The following is a 20,572-nucleotide window of genomic DNA, read 5'->3' as shown; positions in this document are numbered from 1 at the left end:
CAAAATGCAATTTAAAAAATCCCGCCAATTATGGATACACCTACCCACTGCAAAAGAGGCAGAGGTGTGAATTCCTTGGATGTTTTCCAGACTTCCTATCTCTCATCTCTAAAACTGGAGTGTAGCATTTTGGCTACTAGGGCATGTACCCACTAAAATGCCCCTGAAAAGGAGAGCTTTACACAAAGAGAATCCCAGGTGAGGATTTATACTTCAAATCACACAGTTCAAAAATATTTATGCCAGTTGATGCCTTAAAGTTGTGGAAATAAATGTTGCCACTCCTCATCATTAAAATTTTAAAAATAGGGAATCAGTGAAGGGATGCTAAAAAAAAATCCTCTGGTTGTGTGCCATAGTATCGTTTTAAGAGAGGCATTGCTATGTTCATTTATTTTCTTAATACTCTTGATTTAATGATGTTGCTACAACATCTAACCAGTGGGTTTTGACAATGAAAATCCTCACCTGAAGATTGAGTCTGTGGGAACCACAAAAGTTTAACAACAGATTGTGAAATACGTTTTTTTCTGGACATAAGAGTACAGTTTGGGGAATGGCTATTGCTGAAAATTTGAATCTTTGCAGGATATATATATATATATATGTATGTATATATATATATATATATATATATATATATATATATATATATATATGTATATATATATATATATGGTTTCATTTCTCAGGAACCTGTTACTGTCACAAGTGCATTCCATTCTTTGTTTTGGGTTGTGTGAACTTAAAACAATGCTGTAAGGACTTAAAAGAATACTGTCATTTCATCAAGCACAAAAGGATGGTGGGATCTAAGAAATGCATATAAAATACTAAAAAATGACTAAGTAATAAAACATACACTGTTCTCAAGTTGTAGTGTCCACTTACAATGCTTTTTTTTTTCCACAGATATCAAAAGAAGCATAAAAACAAACATAATCCAAGAAAACTTTCCCAAATGAGTGGAGTTCCACCAGTGACCATCGGTGCTCTGGTAGAGGTAGAGTGATGGATGGTAATGCTGGCGATGGGGAAGCACCCACTACAACAAATGGGCATCGATGCGTAGCCAACACAGTCCCTGGCGAACGTAGCGGACAAGGTTGGTCATGCTGCTGTGCTGCGTCAGGGGCCCCATCAATGTGTCCAGATCGCCAAAGAATTCTGAAAATCAGAGCATACCTTGGTGAGGTCTTTAAATGATATCATGAAAATATACACCAAATTGCTTAAGTTGCCTTCACGCAACAACACAATCATGCAGAAATTGGAAAAGTTATTCATTGCTCTTTCATTCAACAAAAATTTATGGATCACCTATTAGAAAACCCAAACTCCATATGTACACCAAGCACTATTATTTTAATCTTCAGTTAGCTCCAAAAGCTCTGAAGCATAATGTTTGTGTTATTGTGATTAATACAACACAAATTCATTTAAATCTATTAATTCATAGTAAATTTTTTCAAATCACTATATATATTTTCAGACTGTGATTCTACAAGTACATTCCAGTACTGTGGGGGTTTGTGAGATATGCACACACACACACACACACACACATACACACACACATATGCACATACGTCACAATATGTATATATTAAAAATAAAAATATATTTGTCTATATTTTAGATGTTTACATAATATATATTTACATATACATAAATGATGTATACACATAAAGTGCATTTAAATATATTTTTATATTACATATTAAATTTATATTTTTACATATTATAAATTTATATTTAGAAAAGGACCCTTATACAAAAAACAGTAAGGAACCATGGTCTATAAGATATCAAGCTGTTTGTCATTCTGTGTGTTATCGAATTGAAAGTATTCTCTTTTTCTTTTGTGTAAATGAACTGGGTTTACTGATTTTTCTTGGCACAATACAGACATAGCCAGTGAACTTGGACAGCAATGATAGCTGTCAGCATCTAAGGCCAAATACATGTCTAGGAGACATCTAATTTGGTAAGCCTTATTGCCAAGCCTTATTTCCTTCAGGGAAGAAACAAGACCTGCAAGTATGTGTCACATAACAACTGCCCCCACCCACCAGGACATGGATGGCAAGAATGCCCAAGCTCTGCTTTGGGGTGCGGTGGGGGGATGTGGGAAAGACTATATGATGTCTACAAACTAGCTAGGCTTCCCCTTTCCACATCTGAATTGATTTGTCTAGTGCTGCACTGATCTCGGTTATGAGAGGGCTCCCAGTCATCTCTTTTATCAGCTCCTGACAGAGGAGGCAGCCTCAGCCAAGAGGAAATCACGCCCATGCCGGTTGAGGGTGAGGGATCTGGAGGGAGGCTGGAGACTACCTGAAAGTGATCAGGATGCTCTCTTGCCTTCTTGGAAAGCAAATTCCATGCATGGGTTCCATGAGCTTGATTGCCTAGCAGATGGTATGTCACATATTCTACATGTTATGTCTCACATATGGGCTCCTGCTGTAGATATCAACTTCATTTGATTATGTGGCACTTTTTAACTTGTACTATGCAATAAAAGTCATTTCTGCTGATAAAGGTGTAAATCATTTTTGGCATCTAAAATAGTTTCTTATGTAATATAATAGTAAGGGAACTGTGAAAGGACCTAGTCATTGTTGAATGAATGTGAGCTGCATGGGAGCCAGGATGTCCCCTGGGTATTCTATACAAAGCCCACTGTGGCATTCTTAACTAGCTATCCAGGTCACCGTTTTAATAACTGCTTCAAGGAAGCAGCTGGGGAGGTGGGGAACAGGGCTTCTAGACCAAAGGCCAGAGAACAGCATCAGCCCCGTTGGCCCATTTTAGCATCCGCATTTTCTGCAATAAGCCATCTGCCCCTATATGGGTAGGAGGACATGGGGCGGAAGTGGAGAATTTCCATTGCAGAATTGGGTGGGAAAAGGTAGAAATACACGGTTGTCTCCAGTGGGATGCGGTGGGATACCAATTCAAAGGGAATCTCCTCAGTTGTCCCATCGGAATGTGGCCAAGTCAGATGTGGGAAGCATCCCCAACTCTCAAGCAGTTCAGAAATGACAAGTGTGTGAAACTCAAGGGAGCAAACAGAAGATTCCAAACTAGGCCCTCTCCCCAGTCTGCAATGACAGCAATGACAACATTCCCAGGATACATTTTCTTCTGCTGGTAGAGTGACAGAGTCGTTTTGATTCAATGTTAGGGAGGAAATTTAACAACTCCTTGAAACACTGTGCTAAAGACAAGCTTAGCGATGTTGAGCATTTTTTCATATGTCTATTTGCCATTTGTATGTCCTCTTTGGAGAAATGTCTCTTCAAGTGAACACACAATGGGATTTATAGATGATGTAATACAGAATTGTACACCTGAAATCTATGTAATTTTACTAACAATTGTCACCCCAATAAATTTAATAAAATATATATTAAAAAAAAAAGACAAGCTTAGCACCATCTTACTTGAACATCAGCATAACCACCACATTGCTCCGGGGAAGTTCTGCGGTTAATTTAGAAGAAATTACTTCAACGGATTTTGAAAGTGGATGCAATTATGAAGGAAATCCATAAATATTGAGCTGCCCTCCAGTTACCAATACAAAATAAGATAGTGGTGAAGGCAGACGAGCTAGGCAAGTCTTAAGATGTGTGTGCCTTCGCTTGCTGTTCTAGAACCTTTGGGTGGGCCTGTTTATCTAGATCAGTTGTTTGGATTTCCAGAAGCCTAGAAAATTCGACAAATTAAGAATTGCCCATGACTCAGGTAACTGAGAGCAGGGGCTGACTGAAGGTCTCTGAGGACCCATTATTCATACCGTGTTTCCCCAAAAATAAGACCTAGCTGGACAATCAGCTCTAATGCGTCTTTTGGAGCAAAAATTAATATAAGACCCAGTCTTATATCATATTATGTTAGATAAGACCCGGTCTTATATTGTAGTAAAATAAGCCCGGGTCTTATATTAATTTTTGCTCCAAAAGACATATTAGAGCTGATTTTCCGGCTAGGGCTTATTTTCAGGGAAATATGGTATCGCTGTGTAGATGGGCAGTGCAGCCCATGTTAAGAGTTCAGATTCCGGAATTGGACAGTTTTAGATTCAATTCCTGCTTCCAACACTAAGAGCTGTGATATCATGGGTAAGTTTCTTAACCTCACTGAGCCTCAGTTTCTTCATTTACGACATGGGATAAATGAGACAGCAAATGATAAAGCAAATAATGTAGTTCCTAGCATATAGAAATTACCGCACAAACTCATGTAACCAATATTTATGAATAATCCCAGAAATCAGTGCAAATTTATAGCTGGGTTGAGGGTTGGAGTTTCAAATTATGGAATGTGCTCTGACAGCCACAGAATCTTTGCATTATGGAGATATGTAATCATATGGAGCAAGGAAAGAGAATAAATATCTGTAGAATTTCTACTTGCACCTGATTATTTTGTGCTAGGTGCTTTACATGTTATTTCATTCAACCCATCTCTATCATCCTTCAGAGTAGTTTCATCTTCTTCTTTCTTCTCCTTCTCCTTGTCCTTCTTATTTCCATTACAGAGAGGGAAGCTAGGAAGTAGCTCACGGATTTACGTAAGTTCCCTGAGGTCACCCAGCCAGGGCACGATCCAGGCAAGATTACAACTTAGATGATCAGGCTTCAAAATGTGCACCCTTCCCACCCCACTGGGACTGTCTCCACACACTCAGCAATGCAGTTGGAAAGGTACGGTGAGGAGGAAGGTGGGAAGTCTGTGCCTCCCTCCATAATCAGACACTGGAGAAAACCACCCCAGAGACTAGAGCAGCAGCTTTTCAGAGAGAAGAGAAGCAGGCTGGAATCCTGGGACCACAGCGGAAAGGAAAGGAGAGCTACCTGGGCTGTGAGGACTGTGGCTGGGCTTGGGAGAAGAATTGGGCTAGAAGGCACAGTAAGTCCTTTGGGATCAAACCCAAGGGAACTTCCATCTGCATCTAGGTGGCCCGCAGCCTCAGCCTGATTCCAGGAAAGCCCTACCTCTGCTTGGCCTACTCTATGCAACTTACCCAGCAGCAGCCAGCAGACCGTGTGGGATGCTAATGCGTCCCTGTTCCTCACCAGACAGTTCTACTGCTCCAAATTGCTGGTCACCTCTTTGCTGCCTGATTCTGACAGGCCCACATCTGTCCCCACCCTGATTGGAGTGGGGCCTCCCCGCCCCAGGCCAGAATCAGCCAAGTCAAATAAATGGCCAGGACAAAAGTACAGTTTATTTTTACTTTCCACCTTCACTAGGATAGTGAGACTTCATTGTAAACCTATGTGACAGCTAGGGTCACAGATGGCAGCATGAGTCACCTAAGACCACTGATTCACTCTTCTTGCATTTGTTTTGTAGCAAACCTCAACTGTTACCATGAACAGGTCCCCGATCCTTCATCCCAGCTGTCATTGTATTAAAAACACTAGCTGAGCTTTGGCCTTTGCTCCTGAATTCAAACCACATTATCATGTACCCTGTGGAGTTGACGGTTATAATGAAGGTAGAAGGCCTTAGTTCAACCTCACCTCTCAAAAAAAAAAAAAAAAAAAAAAAGAAAGTTGACAACAGAAGCCAATGGGATCTTAATTAATTTGCAAATCATTCTTTTCCTTTGCCTCTGTTTCTCTGTATCGATCCTTACCATGGAGTGAGAATCTGAAACAGGCATTTGCCGACACATCACAGTTCAGATTAGTGTAAGCTGTGGAAGAGAATGAAGTCCCAGGTTTTTACCATTCTCTCAGCAAAAACTGGTCACTGGGTCAGCCCAGAGTTAACCCCCTCTTCTCTCATCTAAGCTTTGGACATTAGAGAGACAAAGATAAGGTGACCATGGAAAAGTCAAGTCCTTCGAAGTACAGTTGACTCCACCCTAGCCTGTGAGCATACCTTTGTTCTCTCTTGTCAGTTTGTCGGCCATGTCCCAGTGTTCGTAGCCCCGTAACACGTTGCTAGTGATGTTGACGTGGCTGGCAGCCATGTGGTGAATGCGCTGGGGGATGGTGACAGGGCCGTTGTTACAGTTCCCCATGGCGTTGATGGGAGAGACGTTGTTGAGACACATTGGGGATGGAGTGTTCCTGGGGAATGGGAAGAGACAGGTCTTGTGAGGCTGCTTGGGAAGAGTGACGGAGGGTTTGAGACCTCCCGCATCACACTGGGACCTCATGAGAACACCATTTGTCACAGTGAGGTTTGGCGTGGTGAACATATATGAAGCCCAAGTGGAGTGGAGCTTGTTCCCACCTCCCACCGACTCTTATCAAAGGACATCCGATAACTTTTATCAGCATGGTAAGTTTCTGCAGAGGCCCCAGCATGGACCATTCCTGTCTCCTCTGAAGGAGCTGGGTGAGTCTTTCTCTGGCATTAACTCTACCCATGACCGTAGTTCTTCCTTTGAATACATACAACAACTATGATGATTTCTCCACCTGCTGCCAGGACGGCTGTTGGCATTTAGAAAATCTTGATGTGCGATACTGGTCTATTATCAAAGCATTCTATGGAAACCCAAGGACGAGTCATTCCAAATTCACTCACCACAATGAGCAAAGTGCGATTCTTAAAACTCCCCCCTTCTCCCCAAGGAGCAGTATTAGGGATGCTGGAAGATCTCTTTAGGATGCTTTAAGTCATGCTACAGGGATAGCTGTTAATTGCTCACTGTGCACCTGTATGCTGGTTTAGAAAGAGATGTCTTTAGCATTCCTACTTTGGGGAGTAGCAATGTTCGCAGATAAATTTTTGTTTCATTGTTTAGTGTCAGCAACAAAGAGTCACCTGCTGGCTGCACATAGCGTGGAGGGCCTGGACTTAGGTCACTCCTGAAGGCATGGGTGGCTTCCTGCGCTCATGAGCAAGGTCTGTGTGCACCCCTAGCCAGCCTCTCTATCCTCCTTCACTCAGACTGTGAACAGCTGCCCAGGAAAATGCACCACTTTATTATGATTGAACATTTGGGGGACGGGGAGTAAAACAAACAGGGGGAAGCTGTATTTGGGACTCCCTAAGTCTGCATGTTTGAAGGAATCTCCTCTTCATTCCTCCAAATGCACCCCCACACACCATCAAGGAACCCTGTCTCACTCCTCATCGCCTTTCCCAGCTGTTGCTTTTGGCAACTCTAGATTTCCAGGGTGCCCTGTGTTCTTCAGAACTAAGCCTGCTCATAGAACGGACATACCCCAGGCAGCCCATGCAGAGGATCTGGGGGTACCGCCATCACAATGTCCCAAAATGTCCAAGTGCTGCTGACCCAATCTGGGAGCAATTGAAACTCATATACTTGCCTCAAGACTCACACACGCTGTGCCTATAGCTACAGGATAGCTTTGGTCCATTTCTGCAAATAGACTATGTACCTTCTGGCATGTTCTGGTATGAGGGGGAAAGTGGATCCTCACACTTGCTTTGCACTTGTCTGGTGTAAGAGGGTATAGAGGTTTGTAATTTCTGAGCTGTTTTGATATATTTTTTTTGTTTTGCTTTGTTTTTTATAATTGTTTTTGTGTTTTTGATATATTTTTTAAAAAAATAATTGTTTTATTTTTCAATTACAGTTGACAGATTATATTAGCTTCAGGTGTGCAACATAATGGTTAGATATTTACATGACTTACGAAGGTTTTCACCCCGATGACTCTAGAACCCATCTGACACCACGCATAATTATTACCATATTATTGACTATATTCCTATGCTGTACTTTACATCCCCATGACTATTTTGCAACTGCCAATTTGTACTTCTTAATCTCTTCACCTTTTTCACTCTGTCCCCCTCCCTCTGTCATCTATCACCCTAACAAATCCAGTACCCATCGACACCATACATAATTATTATAATATAATCGATTATATTCCTTATGCTGTACCCTACATCCCCATGACTACTATGTAACAACCAATTTGTACTTCTTAATCCCTTCCTTTCTCACCCAGCTCCCCAAAACCCCTCCCAGCTGGCAACCATCAATATGTCCTCTGTGTCTATAAATGTATTTGTTTGGTTTGCTACTTCCTGATAGAAAGATTTATTCTCAAGTCAGGGGTGCCATGGGGAGCTGCCCAAGCTAAGGGACCTAGGTACAGAGGGTGAGCTAATGACACACACACACAAAGCAGAGAATGCTGGATTTCTTTGTCACGGCAGGTTACAGATGCTATTTTCTAGCATTTCCCCCAGTGTTGGTCATTAATTTTCAAATGTCAATTTAAGGCAAGAACGGAATATGTACTCATTTGTAATTTCTAGAGAAAACTGTGAAGCTGTCAGGTGTCGCACATGTTGAAAGGGGGAGTGTGTGGTGTTGGGAAAGAAGTACTGGAATCCCAGGAGACCTGGATTTCAGCCCTAGCCCTGTCATAAATTGCTGTGTGCTCCTGAGCAAGTGTCATCCCCTCGCTGGGCCTTTCCTCAACTGGAAGAAAAGGTTGGAGTCAATCATTTCCAATTGTGTCCAGAAGTCACAAGGGGAAAACAAATCACCTCTGTTGACCTTGTACATCTTGAAAAGGCCTTTTCAGTTTACAACACTGCAGTGCTATTGAGGAGCTTTCTTTGCCTTCCACTTCCTACTTCCTTTCTTCGAAGTAATGGACTCAAGGAGAGCTAGGCTTTGCTTTTGGTCATTACTGATCTCACATGAGGCTCCATGAGCTGACCTTCTGATGAGCACGTCTGCACAGCACATTGTACCAATGAAATGGACAAAGTGAAAACCTGCCTAAGAAATCGTGACTCTAGCTGAAAGCACTCATCTCAGTGTGCCTCCAACTCCAACTTGGCTCTCCCCACTGCTTGGGGTTCCTCGTCCTGTATTCTTTCTGTGGTTCTATTTGAAGATCTTGTCCTTTTCTTTACATGTCTGTGGCACATGCAAATGAGCATGCGCAAACAAGCACAAGCTTCCCACCACTTCCACCATTACCATCCTGGTCCAACCTACCATCCTCTCAGCTCTCAGCCACACTCACCCCCTTGCTGTTCCTTGGACTCAGCAGGCGTGTACCCACTTCCGAGGTGGTTGCTGTCCTTCTGCTTGTATGAATTCCAGGTAACTGTAGGGCTCGCTCTCCCTTTGTCCTCCTCGAATGTCCCTATTCCACATTGTTCCACTGCTCCCTGCCCCATCCCCAGCAGCCCTTTGTACCCGCTTCCTTCTTTCGATTTTCTCTTAGATATTTATCCTCATTTAGCATAACACATATTTTGTAATGTCTTTCTCCTCCAACAGGATGTGACTTGGACAAGGGCAGGGAATTTTTCAGTTACATATTTTTTCAGTTACCGTTGACATTCAATATTATTTTATATTAGTTTCAGGTGTACAGCATAGAGGTTAGACATTTATATAATTTATGCAGTGACCCCCCCAATTAGTCTAGTACCACCTGGCACTATAATAGTTCTTGCAACATTATTGACAATATTGTCTATGCTGTACTTTACATCCTTGTAAACATTTTGCAACTAACAATTTGTATTTCTTAATCCCTTCACCTTTTCTACCCAGCCCTCCAAAGTCCCTCCCCTCTGGTAACCATTAGTTTGTTCTCTGTATCTATGATTCTGTTTTGTTTTTTTGTTTGGGCATTTTTGTCTATTTCTCTTTATCCAGTGCTACATCCTAGTATCTAGAACAATGCCAGGTGCACACCTTGTGTACTAAATGAATGCCAGTTAAATAAATGAACAAATTGCCTTCCAGCCATCCCTCCATTCCTTATGAGTATCCATTACATAGAACGTGCCCTGGTGAAGAACAGGTATAGTACAAGCAGGAGGAATGTGTAAAGGGCTTGGTGGCTGTCTCATACATAGCAGGCACACAATATTTGGTGAATGAAAGAATGAATGGCCCCTTATTGGAAAGAGCCAATAGTCTACTAAGGGAGCAGAATCCATTAATTTCTGGCAATCTGTGGTAACAGACCAACAGCTGTGGGGATTCTAGGGCCGGGATCATTCATGTTTTCCAACTCACAAAGGTAACAATGACCATAAAAACCGTGGCAATGGCAGCAGCCACCATTTGTTCAAGTTACTGTGTGCCAAGCACGGTGCTCTGGGCTTCACTAATAGTAGTATCTCTAAGTCTCAGGGCAACTCTGTGGGTGACTTTCTGCCACCACTGTTTCAGAGATGACAAAAGGGCTCAGAGAAGTTCAGCTCCTTTCTCAGGGCAACACAGCAAGTTAGTTGAAGAGCCAGGATTAGAAAGCAGGTCTGTTTTCTTCCAAAGTCCACTTCCCTTCCATTCCACCATGTTCCCTCCAAGTCTTACCCCTCCACTCTACTAAAGATTTTACTTGACGTGGCTGTCCACCTCCACCCTCACCATTATGTGCATATCAGACAATTTCCACTGCTGTCTCCAGGCTCATAGATAGCTCATGTGTGTCCACAGAGGCACCGTCCTTCCCTCATAATCCTTTTACTGGCCAATGTCTCAAAGAAGGGGACATATCCCTTCTCTTCTAACCCTTTTAATGTGCATCACATCTACCTGTCTACTGAAACAGCTCCTCTAAAGGCCTCCAATGGCCTCCTTCTTTCACAATTACATAGCCTGCCTAGTCCTCTTTATTCTCTCTGTGTGACATTTGAAATTGCTGCCCAGCCCTTTAAACGGCCTACTACGTGGCTTTCATGACTCTGCATCAGGGGTCGGAAAATCTGGCCCACTACCTGTTTCTGTAAGGCCTATGAGCTACAATGCTTTGAAAAGAATGATCATTTGCAATCGATTTGATGAGAGGGGAACACCAACTTTGAGCCTCAATGAAGCAAAATGTTATCTTTTTAAAAAATTCCATTCTTCTCCTTAGTAGACCTATAACGTAAAAATTGTGCTTCACTGTTATGATATTTTGAATTTCATCAGTCAGTTTTTGCAGAAATTTATTTTCTCTCTTATATTCTCTCTATATAATAACCTCAGTTCTGCCTGTTGGCCAGCAAATTCCAAAATATGTACACTCTAGCCCTTCACAGAAAAAGTGTGCCAACCCCTGCTCTATAGCAAGCAGAATTTTCTTTTATCAACTGCTTCTTTGCACTTTCTTACCCCAGTCCTGAGGGTCAGGGGGTGCTCCTTCTGAAAGGTGCTCTGAGATGCTCTGTGTGGGGCCAGCTATCCTCAATCACTGGGGAAACTAGGTAATATCATCTTTACTTGCAGACAAGAAACCCTCCCTAACTAGGGAGGCCCAAGTTTGCTCGCTTGCTCTCTTTCTCTTGGGCTTCCACAGAACTTTGTTCATATATGTCACCACCCTCCACTGGATTTGTGTGCTTCTGGAGTGTAGGAATCACATCGAATTCAGCTGTGTCCTCAGCCCCTCATAAGGAAATAGGCCAAAGTGTTTGCAGAATGAACAGGATGTGACCCCTGGGCGATTGTTTTGAGTTATCTCATTCAGAAGTTCTGTGGTCTACCAAAGGAGTGTGCTTTCTTCAGACAGAAGCGGCTTAAAAAATCACTTCAGGAGGCTTTCAATGTAACTCCACAAGCCTAGGAATATATATATATATATATATATATATATATATATATATATATATATATATATATATATATATGTTCTCAGTGAACCTTTAATGGTTGATTGCCTGAACTTGCCCTTGATTTACTTTGTGCTCAGAGAAAATAGCTTTCTCTGGGCCTTTCAATGGTTTTTTTTATTTTCTGAACTTCCAGAGAGAACTGTTCTTTCGTTTTTATTCATCAATGTAAGAGTAAGGCCTCATTCAACAATTTAAATGGTACTTGCATTTAATACAGTAATTAAGTTAGCACATAGTTTTTAATGGAGCCGTTCCCTCACTCTGAATGTTTTTCTGATCTGAGAGTTCATCATGCCGCTGCTTTGGGAGTGTGCTTTGCAGATATTTATCAAGTGGCAGAGGAGACTTGTTACTCTCGAAGAAAATGTTTTGATCAGAGACTCAAGGAGTTTGAAATGATGAAAAATGAAAAAAAGCAACACTTTGCGTAACTACGTGCCCACAATCATCTAGTTTCCCTTCCCACTCCTGGCTTGGAGTGGTGAGGGAGGTACTGGGATCAGAGGAGAAACTAATGCTCAAGCAAGTACGTGCAGGCACCTAGATGCTGAGACAGAACTAGGATTTAAAATCACCCTCTTAGAAGGAACAGCTCATCAGATGGGACTAGAAGTCATCAGGTCCAGCCCTTTCGTTTTAGAGATGGAGAAACAAACCCACACAGAGGAAGGGGCTCACTTAGCTTACCTTGGAAGCCAAGGGCAGCATCAGGACCAGATCAATGCATTTCCTGACACCCACCTTACGACTGGAAGAATGAGCTGCCCCAAACACATACAGTGCTAAATATGGCCGTGAGAGTGTGTGTGGGGGGTCATGGAGACTCAAATCAGCATTATAGGAGATGGGTTTATATTTTAGGTCAGGGTATTTTTGTATTAATATAAAAATCATCATGAAGGCTCAGATAATTGGCTGACTAAGTGCCTTCCCATTTTCAGCACTATTGTGCCTTTGGTTTTATTAAACAGCCCTTACCACATATCAATGAATATTTCTTTGGTCTTTCATTACTGAGTGAATCATTGAAAAATCACAGCAGCGAAGTTAACTTTTACCTCCTTGAAATGGCATGGTGCTGGCCATCTCATTAAAAGATATTTTTATGGCCATAATTTGGCTTCAAGATCAAATAGTTAAAGAAATTTGGAATCATATCATGTTGAACTTTTCTGTCTTGCCATTAACTGAAACCTAACTAGAATTTTGTGTGTACAAAAATTACTGTAGTCTCAGAATTGACCTTCACTTCTGAGTTGTCCATACAAAATACTTGGGGTCTATTAAATCACTTGTTTTCTGAAAAAGCAATTTTCATAAGATACTTACTTTCCATTGCCTACCCATGGAGATGGTATCTGAGCGACTTTTGAAGCATTTTGCTGAAAGAGAGAGAGGGGGTGGAAATAAGGACATCTATTTGTGTTTTATTAATTCAGAAACAGATGGAAGTGTGATTTCGAGTACATTAATATTGATTGCAGCATTTTGGGATGCCTCCTGTTTCGTTAGCAGAGCTCCGATGTATGCGCACATCAGCACACCACAACACACACTCGATGAAAATAGCTGGTTAGGATAATTAGTGGGCTCCAATCAGGACCATGAAAGTTACTTGATGAAAAATCTTATATACTAAAAGGCCCAGTGAAATCAGCTTCAGTTCTCCAAGAAGTGGTTTAATTATCCTCATCTGAAATTTATTCTGCAAAACAAGCTCTTCAGAGCATAGGCAAGCTCTTAACCTTTAGCTACAGTTGCAAACTTTTCCCTGGGATGCAAGGTGGGCTGTAATTTCTGATATCCCAGAAATGTGCCAGGACCAAGCAGTGCTTTTGCGGTTTGTTTTTTGTGACTCAACTTGATTCGCTATCTTTACATGCAAATCCTCATGGCTGACAGTTTTCACTATTTAGCAATGCAACTGGTCCACGGCTGCATTGCAATGGAATGCTGAACATTCGTTATTTTCGTCTGATAGAATGGACTGGTTTAAAGAGTGGGCCTTCTGTTTTTTTCATGGCCAAACACTTGTGGAGTGCAGGGACTCCTGACACTAAGCATAACCACAGTAAGACAGTGATGAAGCTCATTAGATTGACCTCACCACGTTGGAGCCCAAGTAGCACAGGGTCTGGACACCTGTGGCCTTGAGCCTGACTCAGGCCTGCCTCTCTGGCCTCATGGCCCAGGTTATGCTCCTCTCCTTCCTCTTGGGTTCCTGCCCAGCCCCCTTTGCAAAGGGGGTGCTATAGTGAGTCAGCACTTTTAGGAGCCCAGTGAGAATGCAGCACTTCTCTGGAATGTAGAGAACTCACACGTAAGGTACGTTCTGCAGACTCATTTTGAATCTCAAAGAAGCTCAATGCACTACCAGGGGAGTGAGTCATTTAACATCTGTTTGGTATTTCGTAATGCCCCAAAAGCTACACAGGACAGGCCAGAGCACAGATTTTAGAGCAGTGGCTCTCAAAGTGTGATCACAAAACCAGCGGCATCAGCATTACCCGGGAACTTGTTAGAAATGCCAATTCTCAGGCCCCATCCCAGACCTACAGTATCAGACACTGGGGGATGGGACCCAGCACTCTGGTTTCACGAGCCCTCCAGGGGATGGGGATGCCCTCTCAAGTTTAAGAACTACCTTTCTAGAGCACAGGTTGGAACAGTAGACATATGAAGGGATGGGCAGCTGTTGCATTTGACCCTGTTCACCGACACGAACACTAGCTTTACAGCCTTAGGGTCACATCGAATAATACCTGGTGAACAGCATCCTTACCAGCATCCTCATCCAGCTGCGCACTGCCACTCACTGGGTTTGGATGATGGATGTAAGGTCATGATTTGATTCATTTCAAACTGTTTTGGTGCAATTTAGTGAAGCAGTGTCATGCAATTGGCAAATAAGTAAGTTAAATTAATTAATTAGTTAAAAAAAATTGTTCTTTTCTTTTGAGATCAGCCCAACAGGAGCCCTGAGCCTCCTCAATTCTATCATGACCATTGTTGAGGGGCAGAAGCAGCAGAAGCTCCACTGACCCTCAAGCCAGTGGCATCTGGTACCATGGCCAGGCCTAGCACCAGGCTGCTGCTTGCAGTTTTCATCCAGGCTCATTCCCAAATTTTGGCATTGCATTTTGAGGTTGAATTGTCCTTTTGTTTTCTGCTTGCAAATTAAAAACTCCAGCTCCGTACATGGCAGATTTATTTATTTGTTGTTTGCGTGTTTGTTGATTTTGGTAATCAAAGCAATCAGATGTATCAAGTGCAACCACTATACTGCAAGACTCCTCATGATCAAATGGCTCTGTGGGGTATGAATGTCTGCCGTCTCCAACCCCTACCCCATCCAGAGCCCAGGATGGCCACAGTGACTTCTCTCACTGCTGAGCAATTTCTGGACTAGCTTCTCATTTAACAGAAGACTGGACATAGCTACAGACACAAGCTGTGTCCCCGGCATGTGGGTCCACCATGCCGGGTGGGGAAGAAGGTAGCATCTCCCTGATTGTGGTCAGTCCAGAGAATAATCAGGGGATTGAACTATTGTACCTTCTCTCCCTGGAATCAAATCAAACCTAAGCTCTCTGCTGAGCCCCAAAGGAGGGATGGGACAGCCATGGTCCGCTGGGATGAGGGCGATTAAGCCTTTGACAGCAACAAACTTGGCATTTAATAACATGCCTGCCATGTCTCATTCGTGATTGAGTCACCCAGTACCTATAAATTATACAACGTAAGGATTACCTTAAAATATTCCATCAGTGATCTGGAGTACTTCATAGCATGGTCCTTCTTCAGCTTAAACATCCGTAAGTAGAGAAGTGATAAACATCGGTAGCTGTGGTGATAAGGAAAGGATTATGTTAATGCCAGTGCTTAATGAAACCTGGAAACTGTAAAAAAAATGCTGATTCATATTTGCAGTTATACTCCTACAGTTATTGAGGAACACAAGTATAAAAAAATTAAAAGAGAAGGGGTCAGCATTAAAATCCCATCTAGATAAGGGTATAAATTAGGAGAGCAAATGTTTAGTCAGCAACTGAAGACATCCATTAGTTATCCTTTAATACTTTAATGGAAAACAAGAATAATGACCTGGCCTAAGCAGCTTAAGTTCATCTGGAGTTTTCAAATCCATCTGTGACATTTCAGCCATTTCCTCATGGCCTCCATGAGACTTACCATAGTACCGCCAGCTTTTTGTCCCCGTCCGAAGCCAAGGGGCTTGCAAAGTTCTTCAGCCTCATTGCATACCTTTGAAGAGAAAGGACAAGCTCAAGTGGGCTCTGTCTTACCTTTCAGAAAGTCCCAAAGTCATTGGTATCCCCATCTTCTGAATGTGTTAGCCCCACATTTGCTGTGGGTGTTGGGGGAGAACTGACTAGGGCATGCGGCAAAGGCATGCTGTTTTGAAAACATACAAAATGACAATCAAAAGAGTGTCACAATGGCACTGAAGTGACGGTGTTTTGTAAACCTCTAACTAATATAATATTGCATGTCAACGGTAATTGAAAAATAAATTTTGAAAACTTAAAAAAAGATGGAAATATATATATATAATATATATATTGTATATATAGCATATACAATATATATTATCTATAAATATATTATATATTATATATGTATACTTTATACATATATAAAAGAAGTTGGCTCTAAGAAGTCCGCTAAATCCGGAGCCTGTATTCTAATACAGTACCGTGGAATTACTCTTGGTTTGCTGTGTGTATAAATGTTTCTAGGAACATTCTAGCTAAATATTATTGGTTTTCAATGTGTGGTGGACACAAATGTCAGTCTCCATTGAGTTTGACAGATGAGGTAAATAATATACAACTATGTCGGACGTGAGCAATGGGGAAACCACAATCACACAGTTAAAAAGGTCTTTTCTAATGGCTCAGGTTTGAAATACATTCCTATAGAAAGTGGTTTTGTTTTTTTGTTTTTTCTTTTTCAAAGGAAGGTCAATTTCACAGCATTTGAAGGTCTAAGCACCCTTAATTTATGGTGCTTGTATATTTTGTCTTTCCATTCTCTTTAATTGTAACTTTGCACACTGGGGTGATCGAAGGTTGAGTAATTCCTATTTTTTTCCTTCTAGTTGAGCACATTCCATTCTGGGCATTTAGATTCTTGAACGTCAATTCATTGCCTAAAATCATTGTCTGAGCTTTAATGCAATTTCACAGGTACTTGTGGTGGAATAAGTACCAGAGTTCAGTGTTGCAGAAGGAAGTTGAAGTGTGCAGGCAGCCTGGACTAGGTCTCATTTATGAGAAGGTGATGGAGAACCTGCAAGCACGCTGTGCTTGTACCATGAACTCCTCATTTTATCAGCGTCCCCAGAACAGCAGTGGCCCCCGGGCTTGCCCCCCAACACTCACCTCCCCCAGCATACTCTAACCCCCTGCTCTCCCATTTACTTCCAAGTTCTATTGAGTGAACATTTTCCAACAAAAGGACCTGTGCACTTGAACTTGGCCCCTCCTGTTGTAGCAGTGTTAAGCAAAGGCATTATTATTATGTAATAAGTCTGCCTTTGACAATTGGATCACTGAAATGTCAAGTTTTTGTAATGCCCCACTTGTTTTCACAAATACATTTCCATTGCAGATTCCTAAGGCTCAGAGTGACTATAATTACTTGAATGAAGAAATGGGGTTCTCTCTCTCTCTATAGTCAGCATACTATTGGGGAAAGAGTAATAAAAGATCTCTTTAACACAATATTACACTACTAAAAACTATGTTCATATTACAGTTATCCTCTAATTGCAGCCACTTTTGAAAGGACTTGATAGTGGAGCTTCAATTGCTTAAATGGATCAGAAGGCCTAGTTGCTTTAGCTCTTTTAATGCCCAACTGAAATTTCTCTTGTAAAGAAGAATTATACGTACACTTTACAGTAAGTGTAAAAAAAATACACACACACACACAGAGGGCACACAAAGGAGTTCATGTAAAACTGGTGAAATCTAAATAAAGTTCACGGATTATCAATGTCTGAGTCTTGGTCGTGATATTGTACTATAATTATGCAAGACAATACCACTGAGGGAGACTGGGTGAGGCTACACAGGAACTTTCTGGATCATTTCTTACAACTGCATGTGAATCTATAATGAACTCAAAATCAAGTTTAAAAATATTGACTTGAAAGTGAATGCCCATAAATTCTTCATTGATTTTCACCAGGTTCCACTGAAATATACTCTTTTGGAGAGTAAACTATCATATGATGAAAAGGAAACAAAAATAAACTGTGCTTAGAAAGAAAGAATGTTTTGTAAATAATTAAGGGGAAAGAATTGTTTTCTAATGGAAATAAATATTACTCAACAGCTCACTTTGCATTTTTACCAAAAATGAAATCTGATGTTCTGCTCTTATATTTTTTAAAAGAGCATGTGTTTTCCTAAAAGAAAATGAATAAGAAAGAAAAATATACAGAGAGGGAAAACACCCATAATTTCACCCCATTACAGCTATGATCTCATTTCCCTTCCATGTTGGTCCACATGCAGAAACATGCTTTTCATGGTCAGAAATGCAATGTGTATATAATTCTGCAGCTTGCTTTTACTTTAACATCATATTATAAACATTTTAATGCAGATACATAGTCTCCATCATTGTTGCAATTCAATGGCTGCGAAGTATTCTGTGGAGGGTACTAAGATGTAATTAATTACACTTCTATTATTATTTCGTTTGCTTCTAATTATGTCCTATAATATATGCCAAACTGAACGCCATACAGATAACTCATTCTACTCTTATAATTATTTTCTTCAGTAGAGGAAATCCAAATTTCCAGAAGTTGAGCTACTGGCTCAAAAGATGCGAATGCTCATTTGTATAGGTTTTCCTACACAATGCCGAATTTTCCTGTTTACAATGATCAATTTCCACTCTCACCACCAGCATAGGACAAGCCTAGTTCTCTAATATATATTTGTGTGTGTGTGTGTGTGTGCACGCTAATACTAGGTATTAACATTTTTACAGTTTCTTGTTAATTTAAAAAGTGCCTTTTTAAAATTTGCATGTTGGGGTGAATAGAGGACATGAATTTTTTCCATGTTTGTTCATGAATGTTTTCCCTCAATTTTTAATGCTTATAATTTTTGCCAGAATTTTCATCTTGAGCATCTTTGAAAATCATGTGCAGCCTTGAATAGACACTGAGAAACCATGTTCCCCTTAAAAGCTACAGAACAGCAGTGGTGGCTTTCAAAGGGCATAAAGTAGGAGAGATACTTCGCACAATGCACAGAGCAGAGAAAAGCCATAGATGGATGCCTGGCTTGGCAAGGCAAGGCTGAAGCTTTCCTCATGAGCTCCCTACTTTTGTGGCTTTAACGAAATCTTTTTATTCCATGTGATCATCGTTTTTTTTTTTTTTTTTTTTCTTCATCAGAGTTCACATTCTTTAGATATTTTGGAATGCTTTCCTGGGAAAATATGCATGCTAAATTTGTGCGGTGTTTGTCTAAATGTTTAGGTACAAGTATCCTCAGAATTGTAAGCATTTATGCAGATACAAGCCACATAGTAAAATCCAGCCCTGGCATTATCGTTAATCAAGTCAGAGGTGAGCATCATATAAGGGCCTGTCAGGTGAAGAAGGGCTCACTCAATCCAAAGCAATTATTTAGTCGATCCAGTGAACGATGCTACATATTCACTATTCAGAGGTGGATTAAATTATTTTACAAATATCTGCAAGTTACTGGAAAACACTAGAATGGATATAATTTCTTCTCTTTCCCCTTCTTCCAGAAAGTTTTTGACTATCCACAAATTCTACTCTGCCAAGACCAACAGGCCAGAAAATTTCATTTAAAATGCAAATGAGACTAATAATCTGTGCAGTTAATATACCCTCTCTTATTCTCATTCTCTCAGCTCTACTCTGCCCCCTGCTACCACCTCATCTGTTTCCCTTAAATTCCAGATACAGGGAAAGTACTCCACACCTGCGGCCTTAATGCCAAGTTTGTGTTAGAATAGTGCCCCTCCCTTTTTAATAACCAAGGTAGTAAAATTCTTAGAAAACATGCTTTATAACAGAAATCCCGATAATACCACTTCTTTTGAATGATAAAAGTGCACTTTGAAAAGATAAGTGTCAATGCCAAACGGTGAAATTATTATACTTCCTCCCACTGTTTCCATTTTAATTTTATGAATATTGCAAATTATAACACTCATATAATGACCTCTGAAGGGGATAATTTATAAAAGCAGTGTCCATCAATTATGGATTTTCCATGACATTAATAAAATGGCAAGAACTAATTATCATGACTTCTAAGAAGATGGCTTGGACAAATCATTACTATGTGGAAATGATATTTAAAAAAAAAAAAAACATAGCAGTTTCTAATTATGACTGAAATGAGTTTAGGAAGATGGTTGCAGAAAGACCATTAACCTGAGGAGCTCCACAGTCTCAGAGTACATGGTATACGGAGACTTTGCTTCCAGAGGGTCACGCTCCATCGCGTTGCCACATTCGGTGAAGGAAAGGGCCGCGTCGGCATAATTCACAGCTTTGCCAAATTTCTCAAACTGAAACAGGAAGAAGACTCGTCAACATGATATTCCTTTTCGCCTTCATATAAAGGAGGGGTTCTCAAACCAGACCGAATTTGCACCCCTCCCCCAGGGCACATTTGGCAGTGTCTGGAGATGGTTTTGGTTAGTTGTCACTAGGGCCAGGGGGCATCTAGCGGGCAGAGGCCAGAGATGCTTCTAAACAGACATCCTGCAATGCACAGGGCAGCCCCACAATAGGGGTGGGAGAATTCCCCAGCCTGACAGTGCCAAGGTTGAGAAGGCCTGATATAGACACGGGACAATGTATGAATTTGTATTGACAATAATGTAACTGATTTAAGGTTCTACTGTCATCACACTGAGGCTGGTTGAGAAAAGAAAACTGCAGCTAATGTGTCATGTGCGGTGG

At 41.2% G+C, this 20,572-nt stretch overlaps 1 protein-coding gene across 5 annotated transcripts in view; it reads right to left on the bottom strand.

Annotated features, from left to right (window-relative positions):
- Positions 1-644: 644 nt before the first annotated feature.
- Positions 645-20,572, bottom strand: part of AFF2 (ALF transcription elongation factor 2) — a 473,113-nt gene continuing 453,185 nt past the window's right edge. For 3 of the 5 annotated variants that reach the window (XM_074323510.1, XM_074323509.1, XM_074323508.1), the window contains 6 exons: positions 20,039-20,175; positions 15,775-15,846; positions 15,334-15,427; positions 12,913-12,965; positions 5,902-6,092; positions 646-1,167 (listed from right to left, as the gene is read on the bottom strand). In XM_074323510.1, the coding sequence (XP_074179611.1) occupies positions 1,046-1,167; positions 5,902-6,092; positions 12,913-12,965; positions 15,334-15,427; positions 15,775-15,846; positions 20,039-20,175 (669 nt within the window). In that variant the 3' untranslated portion in view covers positions 646-1,045. Of the gene's footprint in view, positions 1,168-5,901; positions 6,093-12,912; positions 12,966-15,333; positions 15,428-15,774; positions 15,847-20,038; positions 20,176-20,572 lie in introns of all 5 variants that reach the window. The other 2 variants (XM_074323511.1, XM_019712671.2) reach the window with 2 other exon arrangements.

Source organism: Rhinolophus sinicus, chromosome X (genome assembly GCF_036562045.2).
Source record: "Rhinolophus sinicus isolate RSC01 chromosome X, ASM3656204v1, whole genome shotgun sequence".
Taxonomy (NCBI): domain Eukaryota; kingdom Metazoa; phylum Chordata; class Mammalia; order Chiroptera; family Rhinolophidae; genus Rhinolophus; species Rhinolophus sinicus.
This window is presented reverse-complemented; position numbering and strand designations above follow the sequence as displayed.